Source organism: Micromys minutus (assembly GCF_963924665.1).
Source record: "Micromys minutus genome assembly, chromosome: 6".
In the NCBI taxonomy this organism is placed as follows: Eukaryota; Metazoa; Chordata; class Mammalia; order Rodentia; family Muridae; genus Micromys; species Micromys minutus.
The window spans coordinates 74,024,705-74,040,929 of record NC_137975.1 but is presented as its reverse complement, the minus strand read 5'-3'; the positions used below and the strand labels follow the sequence as shown (position 1 = coordinate 74,040,929).

At 44.4% G+C, this 16,225-nt stretch overlaps 2 protein-coding genes across 2 annotated transcripts; one reads left to right on the top strand and one right to left on the bottom strand.

Moving 5' to 3' along the window:
* Positions 1-9,348: 9,348 nt before the first annotated feature.
* On the top strand, positions 9,349-10,120 carry LOC308421812 (histone H2B type 1-C/E/F/G/I; the record flags this gene model as incomplete). The annotated part of the gene is made up of 1 exon (XM_080918264.1): positions 9,349-10,120. One exon carries the CDS (start codon positions 9,349-9,351, stop codon positions 9,727-9,729), a length of 381 nt encoding a protein of 126 aa, XP_080774390.1. The 3' UTR covers positions 9,730-10,120.
* Positions 10,121-13,997: 3,877 nt separating this feature from the next.
* On the bottom strand, positions 13,998-14,706 carry LOC308421817 (histone H4; the record flags this gene model as incomplete). Its single annotated transcript, XM_080918273.1, has 1 exon — positions 13,998-14,706. The coding sequence occupies one exon, from the start codon at positions 14,704-14,706 to the stop codon at positions 14,395-14,397; it is 312 nt and encodes a 103-aa protein (XP_080774399.1). The 3' UTR covers positions 13,998-14,394.
* Between the last annotated feature and the right edge of the window lie 1,519 nt (positions 14,707-16,225).

The following is a 16,225-nucleotide window of genomic DNA, read 5'->3' as shown; positions in this document are numbered from 1 at the left end:
ACCTTCAGATTTTCATTCCCTTATGCCCTCTAATGTTAAGAAAAGGGGAGTCAGCTTGTACCCTGTAGAAGACTTTGAGGCTCTTGACATTGATAGCCCCGAGACTTCAGATGATGATTATGAGCGAGAAGGCTTAGACCCAGAAGAAGAAGAAGCAGGGGTAGATGAAGAAGCAGCTAGTTATGAAGAAAAAAGATATTATCCTGATGAGCAGTGCAGGCCCATGTGCTTGTCCCCAGTTGTCCCGACAGCGCCTCCTTTACCCGTGGCCCCCCTCCTTATGCAGCACGCATGCCTGTAAAATCCTTCTCGTTCCTCCCGGAAAGGGTGAGAAGGCAGATGTGTCTTGCTTTCCCTGTGTTTGAGACAGCTGAGGGTGGCCACGTTCATGCCCCCGTAAAATATAATCAAATAAAAAAAATGGCAGAGTCAGTCAGAAAATACGGGGTAACCGCCAACTTTACCATTGCTCAGCTTGATAGATTGGCTATCTCTGCCTTAACTCCCTCTGATTGGCAGACAATTGCCAAGGCTGCTCTACCGAGCATGGGACAGTATATGGAGTGGAAGGCTCTTTGGTATGAGGCTGCCCAAACCCAAGCAAGAGCCAATGCTACAGCGTTGACTCCTGAACAACAAGAATGGACATTTGATCTGCTGACTGGCCAAGGTCGCTATGCAGCAGATCAGACAGCTTATCATTGGGGTGCCTATGCCCAAGTGTCAAGCACAGCCATTAAGGCCTGGAAGGCACTTTCAAAAAAGGGAGGGGCCGATAATCAGCTTACAAAAATCATTCAGGGACCCCAAGAGCCTTTTTCAGATTTTGTAGCCCGCATGACCGAGGCGGCAGGTCGGATCTTCGGGGATCCCGAGCAGGCTGCCCCTCTTATTGAACAGCTTATTTTTGAACAGGCCACCCAAGAATGCCGAGCCGCTATCGCCCCTAGAAAGGGCAAAGGTCTTCAAGACTGGCTTCGAGTCTGTAGAGAACTGGGAGGGCCACTTACTAATGCAGGTCTCGCAGCAGCCATTTTGCAGTCCCAGAGGGGCCCTCCACAAGCCCCTGATAGACGGGTCTGTTTTAGATGTGGAAGATCTGGACACTTAAAAAAAGATTATCGGATGGTCACTAGAGACCCTCCGCCCCTTTGCACAAGATGTGGCAAGGGGTACGATAAAGCTGAATATTGCCGCTCTGTTAGAGACCTCAAAGGCCGGCTCCTTCCCCCACTAGAGAGTCAGACTGCCCAGACCAATGAGATGCCAAAAAACGGGTCACTGGGCCCCCGTTCCCAGGGCCCTCAAAGATATGGGAGCAAATTTTCCAAACCCCTAGGGAAGAGCAAAGTGAGCACACAGACGGGCCAACAAGAATGGACCTGTGTGCCTCCTCCTCACTGGTATTAATGCCTCAGATGGGCGTTCAGCCCATCCCTGTAGGAGCGGTCACCTTGCCTCCAGGAACCCTAGGGCTGATCCTCGGATGAGGATCCCTTACAGCACAGGGACTGATAGTCCACCCAGGCATAGTAGACAATGACCACTCCTCTAAAATACAGGTACTGTGCTCCAGCCCAACGGGCATATTCACTCAGGGTGACAGGATTGCACAGTTATTGCTCCTCCCTGATAGCTCTAATAAAAAGACTAAGGAAAAGGCAGAAAAACAGATGGGTTCCTCTGGGACCGACTTAGCTTATTTAGCAGTATCTTTGAATACCAGGCCAAGGCTTAACTTGTGGGTTAATGAGAAGAGATTTGAGGGCATCCTTGATACAGGGGCTGATAAGAGTATTATATCCACTCATTGGTGGCCCAAACACTCGCCTGTTGTAGAGTCATCACACTCCTTACAAGGATTGGGTTATAAGTCCTGCCCCACCATTAGTGCAGCCTCACTCACCTGGAAAACCCCTGAAGGCCAATGTGGGCAATTTGTCCCCTATGTACTCCCTCTTCCAGTTAACTTATGGGGGAGAGATATAATGCAACAGATGGGGCTAGTTCTGTCCAATAAATATTCTGCACAGGCTTATGATATTATGGATAAGATGGGATATAAAGAGGGAAAAGGCTTGGGACGCTATGAACAGGGACCCCTAGAGCCTGTCTCGCCTAACCCTAACAAAGAAAGGCAGGGTCTGGGTTTTTCCTAAGCGCCATTGAGGCAGCACGGCCCATACCTTGGAAAACGGAGGATCCGGTATGGGTTCCTCAATGGCCCCTTACCTCCGAAAAGTTAGAAGCTGTTACCCAATTAGTTAGAGAACAACTACAATTGGGTCATGTAGAACCCTCTACTTTCCCTTGGAATACCCCCATTTTTGTGATTAAAAAGAAATCAGGAAAATGGCGATTGTTGCATGACTTGAGAGCCATCAATAAACAAATGCATTTGCTTGGCCCTATACAACGTGGCCTACCGGTTCTCACGGCGCTCCCAAAACATTGGCCTTTAATGATAATAGATATTAAAGATTGTTTCTTTTCCATACCTTTACATTCTCAAGATAGGCTCAGGTTCGCCTTTACCCTTCCTTCTATTAATCATGCGGAACCTGACAAGAGGTTCCAATGGAAGGTCCTGCCTCAGGGCATGGCTAATAGCCCGACTATATGTCAGTTATATGTTCACCAAGCCCTTATTCCTGTTAAAAGACATTTTCCATCATTAATTATGGTGCACTATACAGATGACGTTTTATTATGTGACAAAGACTTGTCAATCTTAACAGAGGCTTTTCCCCTACTGCAGCAAGCTTTAGAAAAAATGGGCCTACATATTGCCACAGAAAACGTCCAGATTTCTGATACCAGTCAATTCCTAGGGTCTGTGGTATTCCCTGATAAGATTGTCCCTCAAAAGCTCGAGATAAAAAGAGATCACCTCCACACTCTTAATGATTTTCAAAAATTACTGGGAGACATCAATTGGCTTAGACCTTTTCTTAAGATTCCTTCTGCTGAACTTAAACCCTTATTTGATACTCTAGAAGGAGATCCTCATGTCTCCTCACCTAGAAGTTTGACCCCGCAAGCAGAAAGAGCGTTACAGTTGGTAGAAGAAGCTATACAGGATGCACAATTGGTTCGCATAGATTATGATAAACCTTTTTCATTATGTGTTTTTAAAACGAACAGGCTCCCTACTGCTGTGCTTTGGCAACAAGGACCATTATTGTGGGTACATCCTAATGCCTCGCCAGCTAAAATAATTGACTGGTATCCAGATGCTGTGGCACAATTGGCGCTGAGGGGACTAAAGTCTGCCATCACGCATTTTGGCACTGAACCACAGTTGCTAATTGTTCCCTATAATGCCATGCAGGTTTCTACTCTTGCTGCCACTTTGAATGATTGGGCTATCTTAGTCACTTCCTTTTCAGGAAAAATAGATAATCATTACCCAAAACATCCAATTTTACAGTTTGCTTTAACTCAACCTGTAGTTTTTCCCAAAGTAACGTCCTGTAGTCCCCTAAAAGAAGGGTTAGTTATTTATACTGACGGTTCCAAGACCGGGCTGGGGGCTTTTGTGGTTAATGGGCAGGTCTATTTGAGGCAGTATACAGAAGCCTCTCCACAAGTGGTAGAATGTCTAGTGGTTCTTGAGGTCTTACAACGTTTCTCAGAACCTATAAATATAGTGTCTGATTCATCTTATGTTGTTAATGCTGTCAATTTGCTTGAGGCGGCTGGCATTATTAAACCGTCTAGCAGAGTTGCCTGAATTTTTGCGCAAATTCAAAACTGCCTTCTAGCCAGAAGATCACCCTTTTATATTACTCACATTAGAGCTCATTCTAGATTGCCAGGACCTATGACTCAAGGTAATGATTTGGCAGACAGGGCTACAAAAATGATTGCTATAGCCATGTCTTCGCCTCTAGAGGCTGCTAAAAGTTTTCACAAAAACTTTCATGTAACTTCTGAAACTCTGCAGCGCCGCTTTTCCATTTCCCGAAAACAGGCTCGCGATATTGTTGTCAATTGCCAAAATTGCAGTCAGTTTCTGCCTGCGCCCCACTCAGGGGTTAATCCTCGGGGCATCCAGCCTCTTCAAATATGGCAAATGGATGTTACCCATGTGTCCTCCTTTGGTAAGCTGCAATATGTACATGTATCCATTGATACCTGTTCGGGAATAATTAAAGCCACTCCCTTATCCGGAGAGAAGGCCTCACATGCCATCCAACATTGCTTGGAGGCTTGGAGTGCCTGGGGTAAGCCAAAGTTCTTAAAGACAGATAATGGGCCTGCTTTTACCTCACAAAAATTTCAACAATTTTGTAGCCAGATGGCTGTGACTCATCTTACAGGTTTGCCGTATAATCCACAAGGACAAGGTATTGTAGAACGTGCTCACTGCACCCTTAAATCATATCTAATAAAACAAAAAGGGGGAATTATGCAGGCTTTGCCCCCTGTGCCTAGGACCGCAGTATCCATGGCACTATTCACCTTAAATTTTTTAAATCTTGATGACCACAGCCATACGGCGGCTGAAAGGCATTGCCTACCCATGGACAAACCAAGAGAGATGGTAAAATGGAAAGATGTCATAACTAATAAATGGAAAGGACCAGATCTTGTGTTGATAAGATCCAGGGGAGCTGTTTGTGTTTTCCCTCAGGATGAAAATAATCCCTTCTGGGTTCCCGAGAGGCTCACGCGAAAAATGACGGAGACTCCTGATGACAGCCCTGCTCCTGATGCTGTGGAACCAGAGAGTCAGAGGAGAGGCGAGATGGGCGATTCTGTCGGCATTCCTGAAACCAATTCCAGTGGAACATGATGCTACAGTCTTCCCTAAGCTTTTCACCCCCGATATTAACTTGGGTGGGGGTGGGACTCTTGGGAGCAATCCTTTGCTGCGGACTTGCGTTGCTTCTCTGGCTGGTTTGTAAGCTCAAGGCCCAAACTAAAAAGAGGCAAGGTGGTTACTGCCCAAGCGCCTGTCGCTCTAGAACATGCAGCATCAGCCGATATCTGGTTGTCTTTGCTTAAGCAGTAGGTCGCCGGCCAGACAGCTCTTGCACTCCTAGAACTTCGGTTCATTGCACAGGATTAGAGTGTCTGGTTTGATCAGCCCATGAGGGATGCCGAGCAAAGCATCACACTGAGAGCCCCTTGTCGTGGGGCATCTCTGGGAGGTATGTCATTTTGCGTGAGGGTTGCCTGCCCCAGTGTCCCTCCCTCAGAAAAACGGCAGAGTGACAGGTCAAGAGTACTACGGGCTACAAAAAGCCTAGCGGTTACTCCTGTACATGGTCTTTATACACCTTAATGAGGATTTGACTTCTATCTCCGCCCTCCTAATATGGGTGTCCTACTTTGCTCAAAGAATAAAAAATAGGGGGAGATGTGGGGCGCCGCCTGCACATTCTCCATTACAAGATGGCGCTGACATCCGGCTGGAGTTAGCAGTAAACAAGCCATGTGCGCACGTGCTGGGTAACTTTCCACTTCTTGAGCTCTGCCTCTTCCGTGGCGTCATAGGGCCTGATGAGTTTCAACCAATCAGGGGGCTCCGCGTCCAAGGCAAGGACTGATCCCTTTATAAGGGGACGGGCTAGATAGTTTCTCTCTCTCGTTGATCTCGTTCGTCTCGTGGATCTCGTTCGTCTTGTTTGTCCTGTTCGTCTTCTTGGACTTCTTGGTCTTCGTCTTTTTCGTCACGTGTAACAAGTGCTGGTTCTCGAGGATAATAAAGTTTACCACAGAAGGATTCTATTTCGTGTGCCGCGTCATTCTTGCAGGCCAGACGGTTGCGCAGGACAGACATCATTTCCCTAAACAGGGTTCCTCATTAGCATTCATTATGCACTGTGGTTCACTGAGTCATCCACAGACTTGTGCTCTGTGACAACTTCTCAGTCAGTTTCCTAATCTCTTCCCTGTCCTCGTGTCCTCTCTAACCCCTCCTCTAACTTTTTTTTCATCTCTCTAATTTGTCATGCTGGCTTCCAATTCCTAGGCTCAGATAGTTGTCCAGACTCAACCTGGTATTTCTTTGCAGTTAAAAAATGAAGTGAAACTCAACAAGGCTCTCAAAAAGGGACACGTGATCACAACAGAAGGACGTGTATGTTGTCATAGGGGAACTAAGAATCCTCTGCTATGAAAGATACAGATTCTGAGAATTAAATTAGATGATCTTTACACAGACCCTAGCTGTCTTTTACCTCTACCAGAAAACATGTGAGAAAGTCCATAGCAAAATAGACCATAAAGATCTGGAGAAATGGCTCTGCAGTTATAAGCAGATACTTCTCTTAACAAGGACCAGAGTTCGGCTCCTAGCACCCATATCAGATAGCTAGCTGGTAGGCTGTGTAAAGAGAGACAAAGAGATGTAATTGTTGGGATTCTATAAACCCTTCCCCCCAGTTACCTAGCAACAGCCAGGTATGCTCCACCCCTCTGTTACCTGGTAGTAGCCAGATATGCCCCGACCCAGTGACCTGACACTATAAAAGAGGCTGCTTGCTCCCTCCTCTCTCTCTAGTTCTCTTGCAGCCTTACTCTCTCTCTTGTTCTCCCCACACCCCTCCTCTTTCTGTTCCCTTCCCCCCTCTCTCCACATGCTCATGGCCAGCCTCTACTCCTTTACTCCTCTCTCTCCCTCTTTCTCCATCCCCCCAGCTCTACTACCCTCTTAACTCTCCCATGACTTGAATAAACTCTATTCTGTACTATACCGTGTGGCTGATCCCTCAGGGAGAAGGGATTCCCAACATGGGCCTCCCAGAGGCATCTCCCTTGTCCCCAGGCCTCACTGCACCCCCCACTCTTGATCCTTTCCCTATCATTGGTGCCGAAACCTGGGACTTCATCTTTTAACAACATTGGTGCCCCATGACTTTTAACCACAGTAATAATACAGAATTGCAAAATACGTATTGAACTCACACCCTCGAGCGTGCTAGGCCATCGCTCTATGACTGAGCTGTTAATACACGCCCAGTTTTCATACCATAGCCCTGAAACTACGGCATTTGTTATCAGGACTTATCTTATAACCCTAATATGTGCCACATAAATTTAATTTGCCTAAGTGACTTTAGTTTTGTTTTATATTTTTAAACCTACAAAGGAGTCTTGGAATAATGACTCAGTGAGTAAAGTATTCCCTATCCAAGCCTAGGGACCTGAGTTTGAATCCCCGGAACCGACATACACCCAGAGCAATGAAATGCATCTAATTCCAGTGTTCCTATTTGGAGATGAAAGGCAGGGACAAGATATCCCATGAGAATTCAAGGACCAACTCTCTTGGTAGACAGCAAAGAACACCAAAATAATAATAATAATAATAATAATAATAATAATGTATTTCAAACAGTACAGAAAGTAGAAGAGGGAGGCATGAAAATTGTCCTTAGATGTCCAGAGGCGTGCCAGAACACACATGCATGCCACAGACACATGCACACAGCACTTTGCTTCAAATTCTACAGATAGGCAAAGTGAGCTCATGCCTATAATTCCAGCCACTGAGATGGAGGCAAAATGCTTGTCACCCTTGGCTACAGAGTTTAAGGTCACCTGGCCTACATTAAACTTTACAGAAGACAAATAGCTACTATGTTCAATCAGGGATAAAAACTTCTCACACTGGGTAGGTAGCTCTCAGTCTTTAAAATTTTTAAATCATTCTCTTCATTGCCTATGTGTAAGCCCTGTTTTTTTTTTTAAGCTAGATATAAAAGTGAAAGAATTTAAGTGTTTAGCAGTAATTAAATGAAATATGATTTACTTATATTATGAAATATTATTATATGTTATATGTTTATGTTATATAAATATAATTGAATAAAACAATTAAAATAAAAATCAAAAATAGGTTAGCTGTGCGTGTTGACTCATTTCTGTAATCTAAGAATCTGAGTCGCTGAAGCAGTATTGCTGTCCTATCAAGATTAGCCTCAGTGGCCCAGTGAATTCTGACCAGCCCAGGAACAGTTATAAGGCATACAGAGTGTCAAAAACAAAACAACAAATCCACAAATACCAATGGCTAGATTCTACTGACACTTTCACTAAATTAAATTTTTAGTTCTGATGCTTACCAAAGAAGCTGGTATTCCCTCCTTGGGTTCCTAGTCTCATTAACACAAGAACTTAAAAACTGAGTCAGACAGACAATGTCAGTTTTATTAAGGTTTGAAAGACAAACAGTTCAGGAGCTAAAACCTGAGAAACCTTGTGGTGAGGGGTAGAGACAGAGAAAGGGAGGGAGAAAAGGAGGGAGGGAGGGAGGGGGAAAGGGAGGGAAGGAGGAAGAGACAGCCTGGATAGGAGCATACTTTTAAATCCTACTTTTAAATCCCTTGGAGGTCAGAAACAGAGTAACCCACAGTACCATGAAAAATGTTGTCAGGCCAGCTGAGCAGAGGTCACCAAATTCCAGACTTCTGTCTCAGGGGAAAGGATTGCAGCAGGACCACGTGGTTTCAAGGGACAGATACATAATCAAGGAAAAGCATCCAAGCAGATAGTGGCCAAGAGAGCAAAGGAAGTTTCCCAGAAAGCAACCTAATGGACAGCCCGCCTTTTTCATCGGCATTTCGCGGGCTTCTTTTCTTTTCTTTTTTTTAAATTGTTGCCTGCTGTTGCCCAGAGGCTGTGGTAAAAGAGATTTCTAACCTTTCTCAGTAATCTAGCTTCTTTCATATGTTAATCTTAATACTTCCAACCTGTCCACCTTCGCCTAATACAAGGTCTTCCAATTCGACTTAACTGTCCTGTTTATTCTTTTCAAGCAGGACGTCTTTCTTATCCTAGTGTCTCTCTAACTTTTGTCATCTGTAAGATTTACTCCCAACCTTTTTACTTTCACTCTGAGCTTCCCTTGCTGTAGGCTGGGTTGCACTGACTTGGTGACTCTGGGAAGCTTTAAGGTTGACTGAATCGTTTCTGTTCTTCCTTTTTCTTCAATGGACCGAAACTTAGATCAAAGTGTTAAAATACAGTTTTTACAAGAGCGATTCAATGGTTTCAGAATATTTGATATTAAATTGACCGCAAGCTTTAGCTTCTGGAATTTCAAAACAGAACTTCTGTTTAAAAAAAAAGAAAAAAAAAAAACAAAAAAAGAACCCGAGCAATTTAATCTAAAACGTTTAGGAAGAAACCAATTTAATTAAGGAGCGTTAAAAAGCGTAGTCGTTGAAAATTATTACAAGATTAGGGCTTGACCAATGGGAGAATAGACGTTCTTTGTAACCTCTAACCAATCAGACTGAGTGAAAATAAATCTTAATTTGCATAGGACTGCCTACAAATAAGGAAACGGCGCACAAGAATTCACTTTCTTTTTCTTCCAGAGAAAGACTTCTGAAGATGCCTGAGCCCGCGAAGTCCGCGCCCGCCCCGAAGAAGGGCTCCAAGAAGGCCGTGACCAAGGCGCAGAAGAAGGACGGCAAGAAGCGCAAGCGCAGCCGCAAGGAGAGCTACTCGGTGTACGTGTACAAGGTGCTGAAGCAAGTGCACCCCGACACGGGCATCTCGTCCAAGGCCATGGGCATCATGAACTCGTTCGTGAACGACATCTTCGAGCGCATCGCGGGCGAGGCGTCGCGCCTGGCGCATTACAACAAGCGCTCGACCATCACGTCCCGGGAGATCCAGACGGCCGTGCGCCTGCTGCTGCCCGGGGAGCTGGCCAAGCACGCGGTGTCCGAGGGCACCAAGGCGGTCACCAAGTACACCAGCTCCAAGTGAGTCCGTGCAACTCACACCGAACCCAAAGGCTCTTTTCAGAGCCACCCAACACTTCACAATTAAGAGCTATGCACTTTTTTGTAGTGGCAGCAATGGATGACCCATTTTTATGTGCCCCCCCCTTTTCCTAGCATCAAAGTTCTAGTGGATTGAGGCTTTATTATTTGCCATGGGCACGGTTTTTTTCACTTTTAAAGTGCAAAGTGATTGTAAAGATTACAACGGAAGGATGGGTTTCGGCTTTTTAAGCCGGTTTTTATAATCAACGTTGGGATCTACTGTAGGGGAAGCATCAGGAAGAATTGCAGGACGTACAGATAGCGGGTATATCAGGGCTTTTGTTCTGAATCTTAACTGGGAAGTTAATATTAGCACAGGAAGGCGGAGTGGAACCCTGGATTTACTACCTGGTTTACCTAATTACATAAAACTTACTAACCAGCGTCTCCTAATTTCGATAAAGACAGGATTGTGAGCTCCTCGAAGCCTGTTAAACTGGTTCTCAGTGACGCTCGAGTCGCCATTTTATGCGGTGCTGCCCTGAATAGAGAGCTCAGTTCAGCTCGCTGAAAGCGAAAGTCAGCATGAGCGGCCAGCTCAAGGTCTACCTCCTAAATCTTCCCTGGCCCTCACTTCCAAAGCCTTCCTGGCCTAGAACTTTTGCATATAAATTGTGGGAGAAACGACATGGTCTCTCTCTCTTTTTTTTTTTTTTAATGTTTACTTTGTTTATAGGAAATAGTGAAGGTGGATGTAAAGCTAAAAGGGAAAGAGCAGGCAGGCCTTCAAGCATTTAATTTCCTTCCCTTTACTAAACGGCTGGGTAGTTTTTAAGCACCCAATAAAATTCACAAATGCCTCTCCTGACTCATTTTTGTAAAGGGACCTGAAAAAAAATAAAAAAATAAAAACTCATTTCTTAACATTTGGCCACATCACTCTCTTCGAAGTTAAGGATAAGGAATGTTAGGTGTAGGTCTCTTTAATTTGCCAGGCTGAATCTACAGCTTCTGAGTTTGAACTATTGGTCCCAGCAGGGAACGGCCTTGGCCGCGTCTTGTGAGGGGAAAAAATAGGAAGTAGGAGTATCCGGAAGTGATGAGCGCTGGAAGCATCACGGGTGTTGGGGGTGGAAGTAAAGGCCCAGTTCCAGAGAGCTACAAACAGTCCTGCCTCCAGCCAGCCTCTTCCATGGCTCCCCTCTAAGGCACTTGAAAAGTAAAGTAAGTACAAAGAAACCTAGGCATTGAAAATAAAGTAAATACAAAGAAACTATCCATTTAAAAGTAACAAAATGCTGTGGCAATCCAGGAGGCTTTAAAAGTAAAAAAGTAAATACAAAGAAACTATCCATTTTAAAGTAACAAAATTGTAACTGCAATCCAGGAGGCTACTCAATGTATGAAGTTTTTTGCCACCGAGGTTGAACACCTGAGTTGTGTCCCCCCTAGACGCACTTGGTGGTAGGACCTACAGATAACCCAGGGCAAGTAGAACATACACACACATTTATGGGTTTGTTTTTTTCATTGTTTTATGAAACTTGGAGGTCAACATTACTCACAGTGACTTTAGAAACAATACAGAAACTTCCTTGTGAGTTAAAATGTTCATGGTAACATTTTGTTTCCCTTTGTTTAGCTTTGTTTTCTTTGTAACAAGATTTCAGTCTGTAGCCCTGGCTACCCTATATGAAACACTATGAAACTATAAAACTCAACAATCCCCCTGCCTTACCCTTATAAATATGTAATTAGAGGTGTAAATCACTACACCTTGTAGTGTTCCTCTTTTCTTGATTGTGGTTTGTTTGTTGGTTGGGACAAAGTCTGAAACTCGCTAAACTGGGCTGGCCACAGAGACTTCAGCCCAACTGCATGGTGGGCACTGGAATGTGTCCCTCCAAGCCTGCTGTGGTTTTCAGTATTAAAGCATTCCTGATTGACCCTGCTCTGGCCTTTCAGCCAGCCCCACTAATTTTTGTTTTTTAATCTTTCCCCACTGAAGGAAATTTCCCCATAAACACCCCCCCCCCCAGTTTCTGTTGTGTGCAGGCTTTCTCTACCTAAGCTACCTTTTGAGGAAGGCCTGGCCTACCCACATAGCACAGTTCTACTTTAAAATAGATACAAAGACAAAAGAAAAAATCTGGACTCCAAAGTGGATATGAGTATTGTCTGTTGAACTTCTTGAAGGATATATTGGATGATAAAGTACTTCTGCTAAATGAACTGATTCAAGCCAGATTGGATTATATTAAGTTCAGGTTTATTGGGAAGTTGCTCTCCAGCAAGTTCACTTGTCCCAAGACCAGAGATGTCAGCATGGGGGGAGGGGGCAGGGAGGAGAGAAAGAAAGAAAGGATGCCCCCAAGAGGGAAGGGGGAAAGTAAGAGGAGGGAGAAGGTAGGGAGAATACAATGTCTGAATTACATAAGGCTGGGTATGCCAGGTAGGGACTGAGGGATGCTGAGAGAACCCTGAGGCCAGGTCCACTTTGATATGTAAAATATGTTAACTTGCCCCACATTTGGAAGGCAAACATTAAGAATTCCCATACCCAAGTTTTTGACTATGAAGTGAGCTCTGGGTTGTTTGTTGGTTTGTTTTTGTTCTTGTTTGGTTGGGTTTTTTTGTTTGTTTGTTTGTTTGGTTGGTTTGGTTTGGTTTTTGAGTTCTTGGAGGGAAGGGCTGGAAGGACAGCTAAAGCAAGTACCCAGTGAGCCTGGTCGGCTGAGTGTAATCCCTGAAACTTATATGAAAGTAACAAATACACAACACAAATTAAAAAAAAATTTTTTTCAAGTTCTCAGGCAACACTGACCTTTCCTCTCTGGTGGGAATAACTAATAATGCGACTAAAGTTGATGAAGACCCAGGCCGCGTGTTCCTGAAATAAGATGTATGTGTCAGACTCTAGTGTTTACTTTATAGATTAGGAAATTAGAGAAAGCTGGGCATGGTGGCCCACGATTTTAATCCCAGTACTTGGGAGGCAGAGACAGACAGATCTCTGTGAGCTGGAGACCAGCCTGGTGTACAGAGCAAGTCCAGGCCAGCGCTATGACACCTAGAAGCCATGGAAAGAATGAAAGAATGGAGAGGGGAAGAAATTGTAGAAAGCTCCAGAATAGAAAACTTGAATATATTTATTGTTCTCAGTTTCCAAGAACTGGGTTGGTTACAGGATTTGGTTTTGAGACAGGATAGCATCTATACCTTAAGGGATCTGAAAAGAGGATTATGACCTCTGACTCACAAGTCTCTACATCCTAAGTGCTGACAATAAAGAATGAGCCACCAGGCCTGCTTTTAGGCAAATCAATACTGGAGATAGAACTCTATGCTAGGCCTGCCTAACACTGCACTGAGCCAGAGTCCCAGCTCCCACTTCACTCCCCCATACCTTCACCCCTGTGATGGTTTGAATGTGCTCGGCCCAGGGAGTGCAGTATTAGGTGTGGCCTTGTTGGAGTAGGTGTGTCACCGTGGGTGTGGGCTATAAGACCCTCACCCTGGCTGCCTGGAAGCAGTAAGTATTCTTCGAGCAGCCCTCAGATTAAGATGTAGAACTCTCAGCTCCTCCTGCATCATGCCTGCCTGGATGCTGCCATGTTCCTGCCTTGATGATAATAGATTGAACCTCTGAACCTGTAAGCCAGCCTCAATTAAATATTGTCCTTATAAGAATTACCTTGGTCATGGTGTTTGTTCACAACAGTAAAACCCTAAAACAACCCTGTTTCAGAAAATCACTATAGATAAGAGCAGATGAAACACTTGTTCACATAAAACTTTAATACATATGTGTGCATATATTTTAACTAACAATAAAGGTCCATTATTGGGGGGAAAAATTCTGGTCAGGAAAATAGACTCTGACCAAATGCAAACCCCTAAATCCACTCCAGGTGGTTTCACGTAAAGCCATGCGAGAGACATGTAAAGTTTTTCCTTTGATGAATACAGTACTTTTTCTTCCCAAACTTGACCAACTTAAATGAACCAAGCTGAGTGGCTGTGAAACTTTACTGCATCTGCCCACTTTCGGACACTGCAGTTCTTACCTAACTTTTTTGTCTTTAACTGCCAGGAAGAACCTATATATCGTTTGTTGGGTAGCTTGCACCTGTATGCCCAACACACGTATGTGGGCATCCCGAGGTGAGAACCCTGAACTGGAGTGACAAATGGTGGAAAGCCACCATATTTGTGCTGAACCTGGAATCTTATGAACACAGAAGTCCTAGTGCATAAGGTTGTGCTGTAAATAACTTTCAGGAATGCTATCTCACCCCTGTAATGTCAGTCCTAGTATGAAGCAGTAAGATATTAGGAGCGACGCTGCCAGAACCCAGTTCAGGCTAACTATTCTCAGGAACTTATAAAGAAGCCAGATTGATCTCAAACCAGAGACTTCAGGCGCTTTATAAACGTTAGTGTTTTGTAACAGGGAGGTTAAAAACCTCAGGGCACTCTATGAAACTACGTGCCTATAAAAGGCAAGCTTATTGCTTTATAGTTCCTGGTAACCAGTCAGTCCCTGCCCCTCCACACACACACCAAACCATCGAAAAAATAAGTCAGCCTCTTTTAAGTGACAGAGTAGCGGCCCTGAAAAGGGCCTTTGGTTAATGTGAAAGAGGAAAAAAATGGCTTGCTTAGCTTAACCGCCGAAGCCGTAGAGGGTGCGGCCCTGGCGCTTGAGCGCGTAGACCACGTCCATGGCGGTGACGGTCTTGCGCTTGGCGTGCTCCGTGTAGGTGACGGCGTCGCGGATCACGTTCTCCAGGAACACCTTCAGCACCCCGCGGGTCTCCTCGTAGATCAGGCCGGAGATGCGCTTCACTCCTCCGCGCCGGGCCAGGCGGCGGATGGCGGGCTTGGTGATGCCCTGGATGTTGTCGCGCAGGACCTTGCGGTGGCGCTTGGCGCCGCCTTTGCCCAGGCCTTTCCCGCCCTTGCCGCGACCAGACATTCTGAAAAGATCACTGATAACCTCAGTAGCTAGTGGCTGTAATACCCTAGCTTCCTGGATTTTATAGTACCATAGCGGACCTGTTTGAAAACAGGAAGGGGCGGAAACCATAGTCATTTCCCGCCCTTGCGTTTATCCTATGAAAAGGCTGAGGAGACAAGGCGGGGCCTGAAACAAGAACAGAGCCAGGAGTTAAAGTTTAGCACACTGTACTAGGCCTACCTATGCAATTCTTCCGGCCCTCAATAGAGACAATTTATGTATTGCAAAAAATAATAATAAGTTTGGCGTTAGTCTCTTATTTCACCATATAGAAATTAATACATTATTATTCTTCTGAACCTATGAATCAGGACCCCCCCCCCAGTAGTATATCAGATATTTATATTAGAATCCATAACAGTAGCTAAGTTACTGTTAGGAAGAAATGAAATAATTTTATGGGTGAGGATAACAACATGAGGTGTAGTAAAGGGTCCCAGCATTAGGAAGATTTAGAACCACTGCGTCTAAGGCTTGAAGTACAAGTTTAAGAACAGGTGCTGTTTCCTGTTCTGAGACTTTATTGAGTTAGGTGTACCTAGGAATCTAAACTGTTTTTTAGCATTCAGGCTGATGGGGGGGACGGGGGGCGGGTAAAGCTTCAAAATGTTACAAAGCCATAGCGCTAAAAGTTTAGAAGATTTCATGGATCTTCATCCCAAAGGTGTGAATCTTTTCCTTGAATTACACAGACTTCCGAGTCTGTGAGAATGAGGATGGGGAGAAAGGGTGTTGCTCTTTTTTTTTTTTTTTTTTTTTTTTTTTAAACTATGCCTTTATGGAATCTCGGGATTTCCAGCGTGTATGTTTTTAGTCACAGAAAATCTATTATACTTAGCAAGTCATAGTTATACGTACCTCAAAATGCACCCCCACCCCACACTGACAGTCCCTAGTCAAAGTATTTGGTGGTTTCATGTATTAATGAAGAGTCATATAATAATATCTCACCAAGTTGATTTTAAAATACTTTCATAAAATGCTAATACAGTCAGTACTCGTGTTGCACTGTTTTCCACATCTACATTACCCTTCTAGAAAGAAACAGAATAGTTTCTTCTGTTCTACAAATGAGTCTATGACCCAAAGCAATATTTTAGAATAACTCTTCTACAAGAGCCCTGCAGAATTCAAAGACTCTGAGTTTCTGGATGTTCACAGGGAAACACTAAAACTTTATGTGAATATTTACAGGGTAAAGTGCTTGGCTAGTATAAAAACCCTGGGTTTGATCCTTGGGACTATAAACAATGTCCTGGTGGTAGTGCACTACTGTAATCCCAGCACAGCTTAGGAAGTTGAAGGAGGAAGGTCAGGTATAAGTAATTCTCAGGTACATAGTGAGTTTGAGGATAGGCCGGACTATGTAAGGTTTTGTTAGAAAAAAAGAGAGACGGGGGCGTGGGGGGGGGAATCCATGTGTGTTAAAATAAAATTGTGTTTCTTATAATGATCTATTAGAGAGGTCCAAGAACCT